This window comes from Trichechus manatus, unplaced genomic scaffold (assembly GCF_000243295.1).
Source record: "Trichechus manatus latirostris isolate Lorelei unplaced genomic scaffold, TriManLat1.0 scaffold00233, whole genome shotgun sequence".
In the NCBI taxonomy this organism is placed as follows: Eukaryota; Metazoa; Chordata; class Mammalia; order Sirenia; family Trichechidae; genus Trichechus; species Trichechus manatus.
Window position 1 is genome coordinate 266,989 of NW_004444169.1, and position 21,154 is coordinate 288,142.

The window sequence follows — 21,154 nt, forward strand, 5'->3', positions numbered from 1 at the left end:
TCTCCACTCCTGTCACATTACCTGCTCTCTCCCAGTCTGCACCTATGGCCTCATGGGGAGTTGCTTTTGATCAATTGACTGAGGAAGAGAAAACTCTTTCCTGATTTACAGATGGTTCTGCACGATATGCAAGCACCACTTGAAGGTGGACAGCGGCAGCCCTGCAGCCCCTTTCTGGGCCCTCCCTGAAGGACAGTGGTGAAGGGAAATCCTCCCAACAGGCACAACTTCAAGCAGTGCACCTGGTTGTTCACTTTGCTTGGAAGGAGAAATGGCCAGATGTGCAATTGTATACTGATTCATGGGCTGTGGCCAATGGTTTGGCTGGGTGGTCAGGGGCTTGGAAGGAACATGACTGGAAAATTGGTGACAAGAAATTTGTCATTGATTGAATTGTGTCCCCCAAAAATATCTGTCAACTTGGCTTGGTCATGATTCCCAGTATTGTATAATTGTGTAGCATTTTGTAAGCCGATGTGATTTCCGTATGTGTTGTAAATTCAATCACTATTATATAATGGGACAGATTAGTGGCAGTTATACTGATGAGGTATACAAGATTGGATAGTGTGTTAAGCCAATCACTTTTGAGATATAAAAAGAGAGAAGGGAGCAGAGACACAGGGGAACCTCACACCACCAAGAGGGGAGTGCTGGGAGCAGAGGACATCCTTTGGACCTGAGGTTCCTGTGCAGAGAAGCTCCCAGACCAAGGTAAGATTGATGACACGGACCTTCCTCCAGAGCCAACAGAGAGAGCATTCCCCTGGAGTTGACTTCCTGAATTTGGACCTGCAGCCTACTGGACTGTGAGAGAGTAAACTTCTTTTTGTTGAAGCCATCCATTTATGGTATTTCTGTTATAGCAGCACTGGATGACTAAGACAGAAGTATAGGGAAGAGGTATGTGGATAGACCTCTCTGAATGGGCCAAAGAAGTGAAGATATTTGTGTCTCATATGAATGCTCACCAAAGGGTGACCTCAGCAGAGGAAGATTTTAACTATCAAGTGGATAGTATGACATGTTCTGTGGAAATCAGTCATTCTCTTTCCCCAGCCACTTCTGTCATTGCCCAATGGGCTCATGAACAGAGTGGCCATGGTGGCAGGGATGGAGGTTATGAATGGGATCAGCAACATGGACTTCCGTTCATCAAGACCAACTTGTCTACAACCACGGCTGAATGCCCAGTCTGCCAACAGCAGAGACCAACACTGAGTCCCCAATATAGCACCATTCCTTGAGGTGATCAGCCAGCAACCTGGTGGCAGGTTGATTACATTGGACCACTTCCATCATGGAAAGGGCAGCGTTTTGTTCTTACTGGGATAGACACTCTGGATATGGATTTGCCTTCCCTGCATGCAATGCCTCTGCCAAAACTACCATCTGTGGACTCACAGAATGCCTTATCCATTGTTATGGTATCCCACATAGCATCACCTCGGATCAAGGGGCTCACTTCACAGCAAATGAAGTACAACGATGGGCTCATGCTTATGGAATTCACTGGTCTTACCATGTTCCCCATCATCCTGAAGCAGCTGGCTTGATAGAAAGATGGAATGACCTTCTAAAGACACAATTATGGAGCCACCTAGGTGGCAGCACTTTGCAGGGATGGGCAATGTTCTCCAGAAGGCTGTATATGTTCTAAACTAGCATCCAATCTATGGTGCTTTTTCTTCCATAGCCAGGGCCCACGGTTCTAGGAATCAAGGTATGGAGATGGGAGTGGCAACACTCACTATTACCCCTAGTGACCCACTCAGAAAATTTTTGCTTCTTGTCCCCACAACCCTATGCATGACTAGAGGTCTTAGTCCCAAAGGGAGGAATGCTCCCACCTGGAGACACAACACAGATTCCATTGAACTGGAAGAATGCCACCTGGCCACTTTGGGCTCCTTATGCGTCTGGATCAACAGGCAAAGAAAGGAGTTACCATAATTAGTTGGTGTGATTGACCCTGACTACCAAGGAAAAATCGGATTGATGTTGCATGATGGAGTTAAAAAAGATTATGTCTGGAATACAGGAGATCCCTTAGGGCATCTCTTAGTACTGCCATGCCTGTGTTTAAAGATCAATGGAAAACTATAGCAACCCAATTCTCACATGACTAATGGCCCAGACCTTTCAGGAATGAAGGTTTGGGTCACCCCACCAGGCAAAGAACCACAACCAGCTGAAGTGCTTGCTGAGGGTAAAGGGAATATGGAATGGGTGGTGGAAGAAGGTAGTTCTAAATACCAGTTATGACCACGTGACCAGTTGCAGAAATGAGGACTGTAATTTCTATTTCTTTTTTGTATGTGTGCATCAAATATTTTTGTTTTCTTCACTTATATAAGATGTAAATGAGGCTAGTGCATTTTCGATTGTACACGTGTTGTATCATATTAGGTGCAAGTATGACTCTGTAATTATCTTTATTTAGAGATTGTGTATGGTTTACAGAGATGTGTACAGACACCAAGTTGACAAGGGGTGGACTGTGATGGTTGTAAGGCCAATCAGTTGTAAGGGAAGTTTCCTCAGTGGTGTGGCCTACATCCAATATATATGGACCTTCTAGCAAAGCTCGCTTGCTTGCTCTGGATCCTGCATCCAGCTCGTCGTCATTTGACCTCTGGTTCCTGGGACTTAAGCCAGTGGCCTGACATATTGCCTGCTGATCTTGGGATTTGTCAGCCTCCGTAGCCTGTGAGCCAGTAGCCTGCCGTCTTACCTGCTGATCTTGGATACATCAGCCTCCGCAGCTACATGAGTCAGGAGAAGCCTCCAACCTGACCCACAGACTTGTGACTTGCCAGCCTCCACAATCGCATGAGCCATTTCCTTGAGATAAATCTTTCTCTCTCTCTTTCAATATATATATGTATACACTTTATTGGTTTTGGTTCTCTAGAGAACCCAGCCTAAGACACTTTTCCTGTATGTGGTTATGTGTCACAATTTAAAAAGGTAAATAAAACAGGAAATAGTTTTTGTATAAATACTCTTTAATTGTAATACATAGGACCTTTCAGGTAAATAATGTTCTTGCACCCATGAAACTGTTACCCATAGAAACTAAGGAACAACAGAGTGCTGCTGTCTGGAGTAATAATCCATCTTTATATCATTTGAAGTGGCTCACTTTTATATTTAATAAGTAAATTGTTAAATGTTTTAGAGTGAGGATGAAATGGGTCAGCTTGTACACTTTTTTTCCAATCTCTTCTAATATATGTTAAACTACTAGGGAAATCTTTTGTGTTCATTATTTGCTTTGCTTGAGTTCAAATCAAAATGTTTGAGGAGAGAAACTTTACTCTTGCAATTTCAGTGCATTTTCCAACATGTCCTGTATCTCGGAACCTCAGCAACTCAATTGCTCCCTGCTTTTGAAGCAAAATGATGTACACTACATCCAGGCCTGGCTCATAAAATTTCCCCAGATGGTCTTTTCTTCTGGCTAGCTGAAATGGAGATGACAATAGTACAATGGTGACTATGTTTTGAAGATAGAAGGTGCCAGGGCCCCTTAATCATCACTTAGAAGAGGGTGGCCAAACTATTAACACCTGTTTTGGAATATTACATGAGCAAAAAGTAAACTTTTATTGCTAAATCATAGTGATCTTTTTTTTCTGTCCCAGAAGCAACTTTCCTTAACTAATACACGAGTGGGTACTCGCATCCTTAAAAAGCATTGCTACTTTTTTTTTTTTGGCCCGTAGATCAGGGGTCAGGGTAAGCGAACATGATAATGGGCTCCCTGATTTCAGTGAGAATGATGGGATCACCTCCAGAGACCAGGTGAGTGTGGCTCCTGTAATGGGCAGCAGAGCCATAGCAGTAATCAGAATGGTTTGACCAGCCCCCAGACGCACTGTTAACCCAGAGCTGAAACCATTCTCGAAGCCCACTGTTCAGACAAAGATTAGACAGGACTATAAAACAAAAAATAATACACATGAGGAATGTACTTCTTAGTTTATTCAGATATACAATACCAAATGGGAAGCTCCTGTCCAAAAGCAGGATGAGAAGGCAGGAAGGGACAAGAACGGGTCGAATGGACACAGGGAACCTGGGGTGGAAATGGGGAGTGTGCTGTCACATTGTGGAGATTGCAACTAATGTCACAAAACAATATGTGTATAAATTTTTGAATGAGAAATTAACTTGAGCTGTAAACTTTCACCTAAAGCACAACAATAATAAAAGAATTAAAAATCCAAAAAAAAAAAAAAAAAAAAAAGAATAGTTTGACCTGTGGAGATCTGTAGTGGCTAATTATTAAAGCACAGCTTCCTTAAAACCAAAATAGGTGGACAGCCTAATAAAGTCCTACTTGATCTATGTAACCAAAAAAATCTTCTAGTGTGGCAAGTGGAGGCCTGATCTAGTTCCCAAAATGTAGAGTCCCAGCCTCTCCACCAGATCACAGATTAGAGCCCCTTGAATGAAGGGGAGGTTGGGTGCAGTTAGGAAGGACCTTGCTGCATTTTTCACAAGTGTGTGTGGTGAAATCTCCCTCCTTGTTTTCCCCAAAGGTACCTGCAGCCCGGGTAATTGTACGCTGGGGACAGGAAAATACTCAGACCTTTTGAAATAACTAGATACTGGCTCTGAGTTAATGCTAATCCCAGGTGAACTAGAATGTCACTGTGGTCCACCAGTCAGAATGGGATCAGGTAATACATGAAGTTTGGGCTTTTTGATATTGGGCCGAGGGGATCCCAAATCCCATCCTGTGGTAATTTCCCCAGTTCCTGGATACATTATTGGAATACACATGCATAAAGGGTAGGAGGTCTACAGCTGAAGAACAAAATAGATAGTGCAAAGACCAGATTGAGGAGCTCTTCTGGAAATCAACAGGAAAGAATAAAGAGATGCAAAATGTTTTTTAAAATACTAAAGAAATAGAGGATAAAATTGTAAGTAACCTCATTGAGAAAATAGGAGTCCCAGGAGCAGATAAAAATAAAAATGGTAAAAAAAAAAAAAAAAGGATCTATTTTGTGAATAAACAGCTGAACATAAGTGACCTGTGCAACCTGAGCTGCCTACGGTGAGCTGTGTGTTAACAAGCCATAAGTTGTCTATGTGCAGCAGCACGCCTCCATCAAATAGAATAGGTTTATACATGCAGGTCTAGAAAAGCAGGTGGATCAAACTCCCGCCTACTTCAGTGCTATCCCTTTCTCACGCACACTTAAGGCCTCATGGGGAGCCCTATGACTAAGTGACTAAGGAATACAGTATTCAAACTTGGTTTACAAATGGTTCTGCTGGCACCAGCTGGAAGTGGCTAACTGAAGCATTACAGTCCCTCTTAGGGTAGATCCTGAAGAACAGTGGAGGGAAATTCTCCCAGTAGGAAAACTTCCTGGTCCCATAGATGGTCAGAGGTATAAATCTCTACTGATTCATGAGTAGTAGCTCATTTTTTGGCTAGGCGGTCAAGAGCTTCAAAAGAACAAGATTAGGCCCGACTCTTTTCTCCAAGTGTCGGTGCAGCCCATGGCCAAGGTGCCCGAGCCCAACGCCGGGGCCACTAAGGGCGCAGCAGCCCGAGCCCTGGAGACATCAGGCTGGGAGGCCCTGGAGTTCGCTGCCCCTAGCCCAGAAGTTATGAGATCCAATAATATGGACTAGCCAAGTGGGTCAGCACACCTGTTGAACCTATGGACTGGGATTCAGCCAACCAGACTAGCTTTACAAAACTGAACAGCTACATTGAAGGCAAAAATGAGAAAGAGATGAAAATAAAGATGACAGCTCCAGTGGCAAGCTGCATGGAGCCAGGTTCAGGCCCTTACAGTGAGTCTACCATTACCATTTCCCTGTATATCCCCTTTGAACAGCAATCTGATCCACCCAAGCCTTCAGAGTGAGATGTCTTCATTGAAGACAGAGCTGAAATGACTATGTTTGTATGGTTTTTCGATGGATTCTCCAGTGCCCAAAAGAATCAAGAACAACTTTTGACATTAGGAAACATTTTGAGGGAAGAAGGAAAAGTTTTCGATGAAAAAGTTTACTACACTGCAGGCTACAATAGTCCTTTTAAGTTGCTTAATAGAAGTAATCAAGTGTGGTTGATTCCGAAAAATGAACCCTCCAAAGACAATAAATGAGAGAATGAAGAAAGTTCCATTGTGAGGGGGAAAACTTCTGTTTAATACAGACATCAACACTACCTGTGTGTGTCTAGTATCTACCTGACAGTACTACTATGAATTGAGCTAATTTCCAATGTGCTTTTTTAATGCCCAGAGCTTTATCTAGATACACAGATAGGATAACAGGGGAAAATATTCTATAAGTATGTATACTGGTCATCTTTATTTCTGTGAGGATCCAGGGAAATACCGTGTTGCTTCCCCTCTCTTTACTTCATCACAATTGTGTTGTCTTTTTTCTATTTGGATTTGTGCCAGTTGGATGTTATCCCCTCTAGAAATTATTAATAAAAATTTTAAAAATTAAAAATGGAACAAGATTGAAATATTGTTGATAAGGAGGTCTGGGAAGAGGCACATGGATGTCCCTCTTGGATGAGAACAGAGTGTAAGGATATTCATGTCCCACATAAATGAGCAAAAGAGAGAATCCACTGTGGAGGAAGATCTCAATCAGGTGGGCAAGATGTCCTGTTCTGTGGATGTCAGCCAACCTCTATCCCTGCCAACTTTTTCCCTGCCCAAAGAACTTCTGAACAAAACGGCCACAGTGGCAAGTATGGAGGTTATGCATGGACTCAACAATATAGACTGCCACCACGGCCAATCTGGGTATAGCCATTGCTGAGTGCCCAACCTGCCAACAGCAGAGATCAACACCCAGCCCTGGTATGGAATTATTTCCTGGTGGCAATTGATTACAGAGTACAAAATTAAAAGAAGCTATTGATCTATTGCTGTCGAGTTGATTCTGACTCATAGCTACCCTGTAGGAAGAGAACTGCCCCATAGGGTTTCCAAGGCTGTAATCTTTATGGAAGCAGACTGCCACATCTTTCTCCTGTGAAGCTGCTGGTGGGTTTGAACCGCTGACCCTTCAGTCAGCAGCCGAGCACTTAACCATTGCGCCACCAGGGATTGCACCACCAGGGCTCCTTAAAGAGGCTATTAAACTGATTGCCGTCGAGTCGATTCTGACTCATAGTGACTCTATAGGACAGAGTAGAACTGCCCCATAGGGTTTCCGAGGAGTGGCTGGTGGTTTTGAACTGCCGACCTTATGGTTAGCAGCACCACCAGGGCTCCGAGGAGGCTATTAAAAGAAAGAAAAAAAAAACGAAACCTGTTGCCATCAAGTTGATTCCAACTCATAACGACCCTATAGGACACAGTAGAACTGCCCCATGGAGTAAGCACCTGGTGGATTCAAACTGCTGATCTTTTGGTTAGCAGCTGTAGCTCTTAACCACTACACCACCAGGGTTTCCGAAGAGGCTATTAGGCCCCAAAATTCTACTCTCAGGAAGCAGGCTGAGAAAACTACTCAGCTGCAAATGTGCTGCCTTTCATGAAAAAGGAAAGAAGACATGGGAGGTGGAACCAAGAGCCCAGAGTGAGCCAAGAGCCACAGAGAATTATTCCCAGGCCTTGAAACTTAATTAAGGAACTTCCATTTGCCCAGCCAGATTTCAGAATCGCTACGGACTTGTGATTACTCTGTCTCCCATTTTGCCCTTTTTTGAACTGGAATGTCTGCAGCAGTTATCCTATGCCTAGCCCACCATTGTGTGTTGGGTGTGTTGGGGGCAGGTAACTTGTCTCCTTAGGTTCACAAATCTTCAGGTGGAGAAAAACAGTACTCAAGGAGACATACTTAAGGAGTACATGCAAGGAGCCTTATTCACGCATGTACTTGATTTAAATGATGAGATTGTGGACTTTGAGTCAATGCTGTAATGGAATGAGACTTTTAGAGACCTTGGGAAGCGGTGAATGTATTTTGCATGTAGAAGGGATGTTTTGGAGGCCATAAGACAAACTAGTAGTAGTCTTCAAGATGGCCCCCAATGATCTCTGCTTCCTAGTATTCACACCCTTGTGTAATCTCCTCCCCTTGAGAACGGCCTGGACCTAGGGATTGATTCTAATAAATGGAATATAGTAAAAGTGATAAGATGTCACTTTTGAGATTAAGTTATAAAGACTGCGACTTCCATCTTATCCATTCTCTGTCTGGCTCATCTCACTTGATTGCTCTGATGAAGATAGCTGCCATGTTGTGAGCTGCCCTATGGAAAGGCCCAAATGGCAAAGAACCTGAAGGTATCCTCCAGCCAACAGCCAGCCAGCAAGAAACTGAGGTCCTCAGCCCAACATGTAAGGAACTGAATCTTGGCAACGACGAGTGAGCTTGAAAGCAGACCCTTCCCCAGTAAAGCCTTGAGATAACTGCAGCCCAGCTGACACCAGCAGCCTGTGAAAGACCCTGAAATAGAAGACCCAGCTAAGTCGTGCCTGTATTCCTGATTCACAGAAACTGTAAGATAAGTGTTAAGCCACTACGTATTGGGGTAACTCTTTATGCAGCAATACATAACTAATACAGGCAGGCATGGAGGTTATGCATAAACTCAGCATGGCCAATATGCTATAGCCACTGCTGAGTTCTCAACCCACCAACAGCAGAGATCAACACTGAGCCCCCGCTATGTAACCATTTCCTGACGGCAGACTGATTACTTCGGAGCCTTTCTGTCATACACAGGGCAGTGATTTGTCTTCACTGGAATAAATACTTCTTCTGGGTATGTACTTGCTTTTCCTGCCTATGCTTTTTCCAGGTCTAAGCTGCCCTTGTGTCTCCACTGTTTTCTCTGCCTGCAAGAGTAGCACAGGCCTTAGGTTCACAGATTTAGTGGAAATCCCAGTTCTGCCAGGCTGATATGCTGGGCCAGGCCTGTTCTTCTAGGGGTCTGTTTCCTCTGTGTCTGACAGGGACTTTGTGAAGCATCTCACACAAGGGGGTGCTCCCTTCCCTGGAATGCAAGTGCTCCAGGCTCTCTGCCTCCCAACCTCTCTTCTCCCATCACAATTTCAGGACTTCCTGGGAAGCATGGTTAGTGTCTGCCCCTTCAGGGCCCCATGGGCCATGAACCTCAGACCCTACTCCCATGGGGTGATAACCTGTACCAATGAGCTTGTATGAAATGCAAAGGAACAGACTTCACATGCAGGATAAGGCCTCAACTGCTGCTCCTGTCTCCCCTCTTTGTGACACCCAGATTGTGCAGGGCCCTGGCCTGCAAGTGTGGACAAAGACAGGCCTGGGCACTTCCTCCAAGAGCTTGGGGGTGGGAGGAGAGACAGACCCATTAACCTAGAATGTTTCAGACACCATGCAAGGCATAGTGGAGGCACAAGGGAGGTCAGTTGGGCATGAGGAAAAAGTCCTTAGTAGAAGTGATGCCTCTCCACATCCCCTTATCACCTGTGGACCCAGGAGACACCCTGAAGGATGTGGTAACCTCTGGGAAGATGCAGCAGCAAGGCAATGTCTCTACAGCAGAAAATGACTTCGAGGTGAAAATATACCCTTATGCTTCCCCAATCATTCCCCCACCCTCTATGCAGCTGGTACACACCTGAGCCAATCACTTCTCTCTTTCTAGGGGAGTACACAGGGAAGGGGACCAGATCTGGAAATAAACTCTGGAAGAGGTGAGACTGATTTGGGTCTTGTAGGATGGGGGCTAGCCTTTCCTGCCAAGCTCATGGTATGCCATGTCTGCAGTGAAGGGGCAGAAAGTGTGAGGATGTAGCAGGGAGGCATCTAAATGGGACAGACTATCTGGAAACTGGTGAGGGGTGGGCCCATTCCCTGGAAGACCCCCACTCCAAGCCTAGCAGTTCTCTAGCCTGAAAATTTTGGGCACCATCTCTCCCTCCCTGCTCTGGCCACTTCTGGTGGCTGCCTGCCAGTCTCTTCTGATGTCTTCTTCTCCATCCCCCTTTTCATGATCAATTCCAGATAGGTGGGCAGACAAAAGGTCAAGCCTTTCCCTTGGACTGGGGCCTGGAGTCAAGCTGAGCCCAAGATAGGGCTGTCCACTGACCCCTACCTCCCCTTGTATAGCCCAGTGACCCCTAACTGGAAGACTGGGTGAGGCAAGGCTGGGCCAGACCTCCCACCAATCAAAGCTGCCAGAAGAATGTAGGCTTTCTATCAACAGGAAATCTGGTGGTGGTGGCGGGGCGGGGAGTAGTGGAGCAAAATGAATCTGAAAATTCAGAGGAAGGAAAAAACAGATAGGGAGTGTGCTGAGCTCCAAGGCTAGAGATCAGAGCTTGGCCTTTAACTTCTCCATGCAGTCCCTTGAGAGGGAAGCCCTTGAGGAGCTGGGCATGATGTGCAGCTGGCTGGCTCAGCAGGGTTTCAATGCTCCTGCTTCCTCCTCTGTATCCTCCCATCATAAGCAGACTCTGAACACAGAACACTCAGGACCACAAAGGAGGGTCAAAGATCCCTTTATGAATCTGATGCAAGTTGGTTACCCATCTTGCCAGAAAGATATGCGTGCAAACCCCCATGAAAATATGTAAACCATTTCAGGTAATGATCCCTGATACAGTCCAACATCCTCATTTTAAAGACTTTGGGGCCTAGAAGGGAAAGAATCTGTCCAACTACTATGGGACCATTAATATGTGCATTTAAAAGTAAACTCAGAGCTTGAAACCATTATGCTAAGTGGAAGAAGCCTGTCACAAAGGACCACATATTGTATAATTCCATTTACATGAATGTCCAGAATAGGCAAATCCACAGACACAGAAAGATAGTGGTTCTCTGGGGCTGGGAGGCTTGGGGGGGCAATGCCTAAGGGGTGCAGAGTTTCTTTTTAGGGTGATGACAATATTCTAAAAGTGATGGTTGCACAACTCTGAATATACTAAAAGCCACTGAATTGTACACTGAGTTGTATGATATGTGAATTTTATCTCAATGAAGCTGTTCATATAGAAAAATGAGCACAAGCGTTACAAATGACCACACACTTTGGCTTTAGTCCCCATTCAGCAGGGGCAGAAAGAACTCTTTAGGGTGAAGAAAAAAATCAGGGAAGGCTCCCTGAATGCTGCATATGGATTGGACAGTAAAGTATTCCTACAAAGATTAAATACATATATCTTGATATATATATCAAGGGCAGTGAAGCACCTTGGAAGGTTTTAAGCAGAGTAACATGATCAAATCTGCACTTTAGAAATATCCTTAGAATCACTGAATTGCACATTCAAACAGGTGAGTTTCATGGTATGCAAATTATACCTCAATAAAACTGTGGAAAAAAATCACTCTGGCACCTTGACGAGGATAAATTGGAGGACAAAAAGTTGGAGGAGACTGTCGCAGGAGTTTAGGTGAGAGATGCCAAGGTCCATCTGTTTGGAGATGGGAAAAACTGGCTTGGGGGTGTAAGGTTGGGATTCAAGGTTAAAAGAGAACCTAGTGGAACTCAACTCAGATCCCAAAGCACCCTGGCTTTAGCCTTAGTGCCCCTACCAGCACTACAACTGCTCTACTGACAGGTAATGGAGGCACTGCTCTCCCCCTTCTAAGAGAAATGCACTTCAGAAACATGTTTCCAAAAAATGTTGCTACGGGTTTATTTTCTAACAAGAGGAAAATAATAAAATAAAATTAACATAGGCTTCAGTTGGAACCAAATTTGTTTTGCTTTTTTTCTTTTCAACAAATTAATTACACACCAACAATCTTCTTTTATTACAACATGAACCCAGGAGGAGGAAAGGAGACAAGGGAGACAGGGAAGACAGGGAGGGTTGAGGTGGTTGTGAGGACAAGCACCAAAAGCTTTCTTCAGATTACAGGGAGCCCTGGTCCTGTTCAACTCCCCAACCAATTTATTTAAAATAAAAAAAACTGTGAGCACAGAAGTTTCCTCCTCCTGGGTGGAACAGTCAGGGGAAGGGAGAAGGGAAAGGGAAGAGAAGGAGGGAGGGAAGAGAAAGAGGGAGGTGGGGTTAGTGTAACATAGCTGGCCAGGGCTGGAACTGAGGAGAGAAGGGAGAGGAGATTCCCCAGTTTGCATATGCACTGGCCCTGTCTCTGGAATGGTGCTGGCACAGCCTCTGCCACCCACCCTGCCCACCTGCCCATCCATCAATTTGCCTCAGGTGTCTGGGAATGCTGGTAAGAGGCTACCAGGGAGGGGGACTCCAGGGGCCGGCCCCCAGGAGCTGAGGTCTGAACAATACCTTGGAGTCAGAATACAGAAGTCAAAGGACTTCGGTGGTGGGCTGGGGGGAATGGCCATCCTCCCGGCCCACCTGCCTACCTCCCAAAAAGCAGGCTTGATGGTCTGAGAAAGGATCCTTGAGGCCAAGGGGGGGTCTGTTGGGGTCTGTGCTAGGCTCAGCCACTGTCACAACTGTTGCTGAGGCAGCTGCTGTGAGCAGGGCATATGCAGCCGGGGAGCCAGAGTGGAGAAAGGGGTAGAGAGGCCTGCACTGGCCACTAGCCCCAGCTCCAAGCCATTCTGGTTCTCCTGGGGGATGGGGCTGCCAACAGTGGGGAGGGGAGGGATGGGGCCCTCACCCCCAGTCTCCTCCTCCAGCTCTTCCTCCTCCTGGGCCTCCTCAGCCTCTGGCCCTGAGCTCCGTACCCTCTTTGGCTCTAGCTCCTCTCGGGCTGGGTCATCGCCCTCCCCACCCCGATCCACCTTCCTCCGCCGCCGCTTCTCCAGGGCCCGGCCCCGTGCCCGACTCCCATGATGCTCTGCCTTCTCCAGCTGTGATCAGAGATAGGCATAAAGGGATTGTGGGCCACTGGTCAGGACTGGGCTTCCTGCCCAGACGGCCTGACCCCCTGGCCATACCCAGGACCCCTTTCCTCACCTCCAGAAGTGTGCGGATCCGCTCCAGGTCTGGAGGCTTCCCAGCCTGTAGAAGCTGCCAGATGCTGTGGTTCTCATCCAAGGTCACCTCTAGCAGGTCCCCCTCCATCATGAGCTCCTCCAGGGGGGCCCGGGTTGCCTCAGGCAGCTCCAACATGGGGCCAGTCAACTGTGGTAACAGCGAAGACAGCAGCTCCAAGTCTGGAAGGTTGTGGGGACAGGCTGAGTTAGAGGCTGCCCTGGTCTTACCCCAACCACCATGACAGAGCAGAGGATCACATGGGTCACTCTGGTGACATCCAGTCAACAGCATACCCACACCTAGACCTACCTCTCTTACCTAAGCCCTCCCCCGGGGCTACCTTCTCAGGACTGGTCACACTGTCTCCGTTCTCCAGCAACCCCTGGACCTGTCAATGAGAGCAAGAATGGGTAGGGGTAACTGAACTGAAAACCCAACCCACTGCCATCGAGTCGATTGTGACTCATAACGACCCTACAGGACAGAGTAGAACTGCCCACAGGGTTTCCAAAGCTGTGATCTTTACGGAAGCAGACTGCCACATCTTTTTTCCACGGAGCATCTGGTGGGTTCAAAATGCCAACCTTTTGGTTAGCAGCTGAGTGCTTAACCACTGTGCCACCAGGGCTCCTCCCAACTGAACTGAAGAAACAGACCCTATTCTTCCTCCCCAACCCCAAACTTGGGACTTCCCACCTCCTGAAGGAGGGCAGACTTAGGCTGCCAGCAGGGAGCATCATCTAGAGATCTGGACAAGATGCAGAATGGCAGGGAGGCAGGGTCAAAGGAAACTGAAAACTGAAGGAGAGGAATAGGGCTGAAACCTAAATAGGGGTAGGGGCTAGGAGATAGGGATCTGAGAACAAGTGCTGGGCTGGCAGCTCACCTTAGGCATATCCTTGCCACTGCCCTCTCTGCGAGGGTCAGAGGCAGGGACTGAAGGGTAGGTAGGGGGCTCCTCCGGCCTGGGTTCAGATGCAGAATGGCAGGGAGGCAGGGTCAAAGGAGACTGAAAATTGAAGGACAGGCATAGGGCTGGAGCCTAAATAGGGGTAAGGGCTAGAAGATAGGGATCTGAGGACAAGTGCTGGGCTGGCAGCTTACCTTAGGCATATCCTTGCCACTGCCCTCTCTGAGAGGGTCAGAGGCAGGGACTGAAGGGTAGGTAGGGGGCTCCTCCGGCCTGGGTTCAGCCTGCACCCACTGATGAAGCTCAGCCAGCCGTCTCAACAAGGCAGTCACATCCTCAGAGGCCAGAGCCTGTCTGGCACGGCCTTGCCAGCTGATGGCCCTCTCTGTGAGGCACTGTAGGGCTTCACCCTCAGGCAGCCGCACAGGCAGTCTCTGCAGGGCTACTAGCAGCGCCAGGATGGTCTCCAGGCGTGGGCGCCGTGAGCGCATGCACAGTGGACACAGGAATTTGGTGTCCCACTCCCACCAGGCCAGCAGTGGGGATGAGATGGGACTGGACCTTGGGGAGCTGAGGAGGCGGGGCACCGACACACATCGCCCATGGAACCAGTCCTGACACAGGTCACACTGCAGAGCTCCTACCCCAGCTGGCACCTGCCCACACACACAGATGGAGGTTGCAGAGGAAGCTGTGGTCGATGACGACAGTGGATTGGGCTTGGCTGAGTTGGTGCGACGCAGCTGCAAGATACCCTCCTTCTCCTTCTGTTCCCCCTCCTTGAAGGCCACAATCTGCCATGTCCAGGGCAGAGGGAGAGCAGGTTAGCACCCAGTCCCCTCCCTTTCTCACCCCCTTAACTCATTCCCAAACCAGAAAACTGAGGCTCAAGGAGCAAGTGAGCCTCACGGTCACCCAGCTCAGAAACTCTATCATAATCACCAGGGATCAGTCATTGCAGAGAGATACCCAGAATCCAACTTCTGTCCATCTATGCCAAAGCTCCTTACCACAGAGCCTGGGTCCCTGAGGTCCTGCGCAGACAGCCCCAGCAGCTCTGTGTCAGATTTGTACAACCCCAGCTCCTTCTCCATCCACCGGCTGCGTTTGGTGCTGTCTGAACCAGCATCTGCACATGGGCAGAGCACCTAAGGTAGGCAGAAAGAAAGGGGATGAACGGGCATCCCCTAGCCTTCACACCCTTCCCTTTATCTACCCACCCCCCTCCAAAAAAAAACCCCAAACCCGTTGCCGTCAATTCCGACTCATGGTGACCCTATAGGACAGAGTAGAATTACCCCAACAAAGTTTTCAAGGAGTGGCTGGTGGATTCAAACTGCTGACCTTCTGGTTAGCAGCCAAGCTCTTAACCACTGCGCCACCAAGGCTCCCCTCCCCTCCCCCTCAAAAAAACTTCTGTTCTCATATGAGTCACCTCACAACAGCCAGGCCAGGGGCAGGTGAGGCTGTGGGTCAAGGTCCCAGGCCTCACCTCCAGCAGTGTGTAGCAAGAATTCTTCTTGAGGAAGGTCTTGGAAGCCTTTTCCCTCCAAGAGTGCGCTGTCAGTACCTGCAGCTCTAGCTGTCTCAGCTCCTCCAGCCCCACGGGTAGGTCTCGGCCCACAGCCACCAGGCCTTCCAAGTCATCCAAGCAGGGGTAGTGGTCACCATTCTGGGGACAGGGGCAAGAGAAAGCTCAGTTCAACTTGCCAACATCTACTAATACTTACTCTGTGCCTGGCCCTGAACTGAGCATCACTGGGAAGTTGGATTGGATTCAGTGTCTTGAGGCAAGAGAAAAACAGGGATCATCCTAAGGAATACCCACCTGCCCCTCTCCCCAAACTCCTACATCCATTAACCCAGCTCCAAAATATCCAGTGAGTCTCCACGACTACCAGACTAGTTATTCTGTTATGGTTTGCCTCTTCCACCTTCCTCCATGCCAACAGCCCCTGCCTAGTTCCACTCCCATTATCACCTGCCTCCCTGCTCCCACCATTCTCATCCTCACCGGCAACCCCTCTTCCCTCAGGCCAGCTTCCCAAACCCTCTTCACACTGCCCACCAGGTACATTTGTGCTTCTTTTTTATGTGTCATGCCCCTTTCCTCTCTCTAGCCAACCCAACCCAGTACAACCCAACAACATATGTGTCATTTCTTCCCAGTTGGACTGAAGGCCTGGCGGGGGAGGGAGGACAAGGTCCTCACTTGGATCTCATCCACATCAGCAATCCAGGCCCGGGCCTTAGCAAGAGCCTCCTTGAGAGCCTGGATGTTGGGCAGGTGAACAGGGATGTTTTCTGCCTCGCGGATTATGGCCTCCAGAGTGGCTGGTGGATGCTTCTGCCTAAAGGTAGGGAAAAAAAGAAGACTCAGTCTGGGGTGGTCTGCCTAACCAGAAGCCCAACCTGGCCACCAGATTTATCTGCATGGGCTCCTGGGGTGCCTTTTATTCCTGCTGCCGCTTAGGCTTACTTTCTTGTATTCTGCCTATGGGTGGCTGCCAGTCTCTGTCCCAGACTGCACGCACCCAACTTCATCCTTCTGCCATAACTCCTGTGCCTCTGCTTGTCCACAAGTCTGTCAGCCTGCTATGCACACAACCTATGGTATTAATCTGTTGCTGCAGCTTTGTCAGACTGCCCTGTGTGTGGTATCTTTCTACACAGATCTATCCATCTGCCTGAATGTGTACTTGTGTGCGTGCACACATGTCAGCCAGTAAGGCTAGTCCTCTATCAATCTCTATCTATCTGTCTACCTCTGTATCTCCACCAGCCTATCTCTCCCTCTGTGTGTATATGGTGTTTTTTTTTTTTTAAAAAAAAAAAGACTAGATAGGGAAAAAGAGGGGAGGAGAGTCAATACACCAATGCAGGAGTCTGGTGCCCAAGGTTACCATGGAAATCTTCAGGTTCTCCCTATACGTTGAAGGTTGGAGTAAGGCAGGGAGGGGAAGAGGCTCAACCTACCTGGCCTCCAGACAGAGATGGGCCTTCTCCTCCCAGCGTTCAGCAATGGTCAGCAGCTCCTGCAACTCGGCCCGGGCCTTATCCACAGCAGGGCTAGGGGCTACACTGGCACCCGCAACCAATAGTCCCCGCATGACAGCCAGGGTGCCCCTTCGGGCTGAGGGGGCCAGCGTGCGTTTCACCTCATCCAGCCATCGCGCTTGCTCCACCTGCCGCTGGAGCTGCTGGTCCTCAGGTACCTCTACCCCCAGCCTCTGCCCCCTCTCCAATAGGGACTGCAGTAGCCCTGGACTAGAGGGCAGTGAGGCCAGGGCCTCACGGGCTTCAGTCTGGTATGCTTCTACCTGTTCCAGAATACCCTACACCAAAATACAGGATGAAGAACAAACTCCTCAGCTGGGCTCACTTAGAGGTCCCACCACCAGACAGCCTTGCCTCACCTACCTTCTTACCCTCCAGTCTTTTGGGAAAAGAAAGCCTACCTTGGGCTAAGCTCTCTTCCTTCTCCCTGCCGTAAGACAGTGGTTCCCAAAACTGACTGCCTATTAGAATACCCTGAGGAATTTGTTTAAAATGCAGTTCCCTGGGCTCCACCCCTAGAGATTCTAAATAAGGGTTGGTCAGGAATCTGTGCTTTATTTAACTCCCCAGAGGATTCTGATGTATAGTACCAAGAGACCCTCTGCCTTAAAAAATGCTACACTTAGTCTTCTCACAAACCCTTATGTTCATACTAGTGTCCACTGTCCTCTGCATCCCACTTCTCCTCTACCTTCGTGAACTTCACAGCTTTCAGGCCCAACACACACCCTTGTCTCTTCCTTATCCTCCTCCTCCAGGAAACATTCCCTTGACTCTGCATCCTGTATTCATACCCCTGCCACCTCCCCTTCAAATCCCATTTCTAAGAGGCAGTCACTAGACACTTTGCCTCATACCTTTTATTATTTTTTCACATGTGCACCCTGTCTTGGCCAAATACTAAGCTATTTAAGGGAGCTAAGAGAGCCCTGCTGCTTAGGTCCCCCAGGCCCCCAATCCCTCAGCAGCACCCCAAACCCACCCCTCCTCACCTTGACATCCCCAATCTGGTGCATGGCACAAGGCAGGTTGTTCATCTGGTCCAGAAAGGCCCGGAGCTCAGCCAGAGTCATCTGTAGACCAGCCACCCTATAGGGGCTACGAAGTTTCACATATGGGGTTTCAGGTCCAAATCCAGTCTCCTCCCCCATCTCTTCTGCTAAGACCAATACCTTTCCTCATCACACATGCTCGCCTTGATCTCTCATACCTCAGAGTTTTCCCCGCTGCCCAGATTAGTGGAAGGGTTTTAAGATAATGACCATTAAGATATGAGGGAAAAGAATCAGGAGAGAATATATCTTGGGGGGAGATCTTAGAAATTAACTGATAACAAGCTTGACTTTTCAATCCATCCTCTACTGAGAACTCTAAAGCTATGTAGGTTTATGCTTCTGTGTCTTTTCCTTGCCCCTAAACCTTGCACAACTTCTTCCTGCCCACAAAATTCCTCAGCCTGTCCTTCAAAACTCCTCTAGGTACTGATAAAAATAAACATCTTTAGGTATCTTATTAATGAGTCTCCCTTCTCCATTCTATGTTGCCTAGTCTCCTCGCCTTCCCTAATACCTCCCAGGCCACCTCACATTCTAGTGCTTGTCAGCTTCCTGCTGATGTCCAGTCTGCCCAATGGTGCTGAGTCCATCCCTTGTAGCACTTTTCCTAGATGCTAAACCCTCAGCAGACTATCTCTGCCCCAACATCTCACGCTGCCATACCCAGCTTCCTGGCCGCTGACCAGTCCCAGAGCCCGGGACACGCAAGCCTCTGCTTCACTCAGGCAGTTCTTCAGTTGCTGCAGCAGCTCACTATTAGGAAATCTTCGCTCACGGGCCTCAGACTCTAGTGCTCTGAGCTCTTCAAGGCCTGGAAAGAGAAAGAGAGCAGCAAGGAGTAGGCAGTATTGAGGAAAGGCAAGAAGGGGGTTTGGGAATACAGGAGAAAAGGGACTAGAACTTGCCTGTGGAGTCCCTCCGTCCCCCCATCACTCACTGCGCTTCCGCCCATCCTCCACCTCCAGAGCCACTCGCACTTTGTTGGCCCAGGTGTCAAAGGACTCAGCCCGAACCTTCAGCTTATGCAGCATGGCAGGAAGTTCATCCAAGGTGTACCGATACCTGGAGGAAGAAGGAGGGAAGAGCACATCTGGCCCAATTCTGCAACCTCTTCCATGCCCCACTTCCTCCAGGTGGGCCCCATGCTCACCGCAGGTACTGCCGGCTACTAGAGCACTTGCAGAGGTCATTGATGTGGGAAAGGCAGACGAGGCCATCTGGGCAGTCATAGCAGGCCAGGGCTGATAAGAAACAAGTGGTCTTGCACTTGATGCACTGGCGCTCATCATCTGGGAGCAGCTCAAAGGCCTCTCTTTCAGCCTCCGTGATGCCCTGGGGGTGTTCAACCCGCACATTATATAGGAGCAGAACAGGGTCATGGAAACCCCCATCTCAGCCACCACTGAGCCCCACTTTAGACTACAACCTGTGCTGATGGCTGTGGGGAAGACCAAACCCCACGGGGCATACCTGCCTCTGTAAAGTTCAGACTTTCAAAGCTGGGAGGATCAGAACAAGAAGGGCAAGATCAGTTTGTGCTGAGGCAAAGAGAATTTTATAGAGGAAGAAAAATCAGGTAAGATTCAGATAAGCAGAAAGGACCTTTTGGGTAAGAAAAGGTGAGGAAAATGGTGGACTGAGGCATGGAGAGTCAGCAATGTGTGGAAGTAGCCAAGAGAGAGGCCTGGCTAGTGTGGAGGGCACACACTGGGGAACAATGTTAGCTTCCAGTTACTCAATGCCCACTGTGTTCCAAGTGCTGTACTGGTTACTCAGTAGACAAGAGACACTGCATGCACATATCTAATATAAAAATTCAACTGTATGTGCTTCCATCTAATCTTTAAAGATACAAGCTTTTCCCAACAACACTGAACAACAACTAAGCCAATGATGTCATCTGTTGCTCAGATGAAGAAAAAGCAATCTATTCCAAAAATGGAGGAAAAGCTGGCTATGCTGGAGTAACTGAGAGACAATACAATGCTATACATTATGGGCAATTTTAGGGATTTTAAAAGGAAATTTTGACTATAACAATTTTTGTCTTATATACTAACTTTTTAAAATCTATCCCCTACAACCTCACTTATATAAAAGACAAGAACAGGCAAATGTATAGACACCAAAAATTATTAGCAGTTACCAGGGACAGGAGGGAGGGGGAAAGGCGGGGTGTTATTTCTTAGAGAATACTTAGTTTCGGTTTATGGTAGTGGAAAAATTGCATTCATTAAGGGTAGGGTTGTATAACCAATTAATTTAACTGCTGTCAATAAGCTGAACACCTGTAAAAAGTTGAAATGGTAAAAGCTGTGTGATAGATATATCTACAACTTAAGAGAAATGCAAATCAAAACTACAATGAAATACCATTTCACCCCAACAAGGCTAGCATTAATCCAAAAAACACAAAATAATGAATGTTGGAGAGGTTGTGGAGAAACTGGAACACTTATACACTGTTGGTGGGAATGTAAAAGGGTACAACCACTTTGGAAATCAATCTGGCATTTCCTTAAAAAGCTAGAAATAAAAGTACCATTTGATCCAGCAATCCCACTCCTTGGAATATATCCTAGAGAAGTAAGAGCCATCACACGAATAGATATATGTACACCCATGTTCACTGCAGCACTGTTCACGATAGCAAAAAGATGGAAACAACCTAGGTACCCATCAACGGACGAATGGATAAACAAATTACGGTATATTCACACAATGGAATACTAGGCAATGATAAAGAGTAACGACGAATCCGTGAAACATAACATGGAGGCATCTGGAAGGCATTACGCTGAGTGAATTTAGTCAGTCACAAAAGGACAAATATTGTATAAGACCACTATTATAAGAACTCAAGAAAAGGTTTAAACACAGAAGAAAACATTCTTTGATGGTTACGAGGGTGGGTAAAGAGGGTGAGGATTATTTACTAACTAGATAGTAGATAAGAATTATCTCAGGTGAAGGGAAGGGCAGCACACACTACAGGGGAAGTCAGCACAATTTGGACTAAACCAAAGCTAAGAAGTTTCCTGAATACAACCAAACACTTCGAGGGACACAGCAGCAGGGGCGGGGGTCTGGGGACCATGCTTTCAGGGGACATCTAAGTCAACTGGCATAACAAAGTTTATTAAGAAAATGTTCTGCATCCTACTTTGGAGAGTGGCATCTGGAGTCTTAAAAGCTAGCGAGTGGCCATCTAAGATGCATCAATTGGTCCC

General features: G+C 47.7%; 1 protein-coding gene and 1 pseudogene across 9 annotated transcripts in view; one reads left to right on the top strand and one right to left on the bottom strand.

Annotated features, from left to right (window-relative positions):
* The window catches only part of KDM5C (lysine demethylase 5C), a 68,831-nt gene that overhangs the window by 22,640 nt on the left and 25,037 nt on the right, over positions 1–21,154 (bottom strand). For 2 of the 9 annotated variants that reach the window (XM_023743058.1, XM_023743059.1), the window contains 13 exons: positions 19,075–19,256; positions 18,862–18,986; positions 18,588–18,735; positions 17,862–17,967; positions 16,789–17,147; positions 16,025–16,163; positions 15,305–15,484; positions 14,823–14,960; positions 14,007–14,606; positions 13,789–13,911; positions 13,221–13,290; positions 12,882–13,081; positions 12,387–12,775 (listed from right to left, as the gene is read on the bottom strand). In XM_023743058.1, coding sequence (XP_023598826.1) covers positions 12,410–12,775; positions 12,882–13,081; positions 13,221–13,290; positions 13,789–13,911; positions 14,007–14,606; positions 14,823–14,960; positions 15,305–15,484; positions 16,025–16,163; positions 16,789–17,147; positions 17,862–17,967; positions 18,588–18,735; positions 18,862–18,986; positions 19,075–19,256 — 2,736 coding nt within the window. In that variant the 3' untranslated portion in view covers positions 12,387–12,409. Of the gene's footprint in view, positions 1–11,562; positions 11,933–12,386; positions 12,776–12,881; positions 13,082–13,211; positions 13,291–13,788; positions 13,912–14,006; positions 14,607–14,822; positions 14,961–15,304; positions 15,485–16,024; positions 16,164–16,788; positions 17,148–17,861; positions 17,968–18,587; positions 18,736–18,861; positions 18,987–19,074; positions 19,257–21,154 lie in introns of those variants that run through there. The other 7 variants (XM_023743055.1, XM_023743052.1, XM_023743054.1 and 4 more) reach the window with 6 other exon arrangements.
* LOC111822914 (heme-binding protein 2 pseudogene) lies at positions 4,256–6,981 on the top strand (annotated as a pseudogene).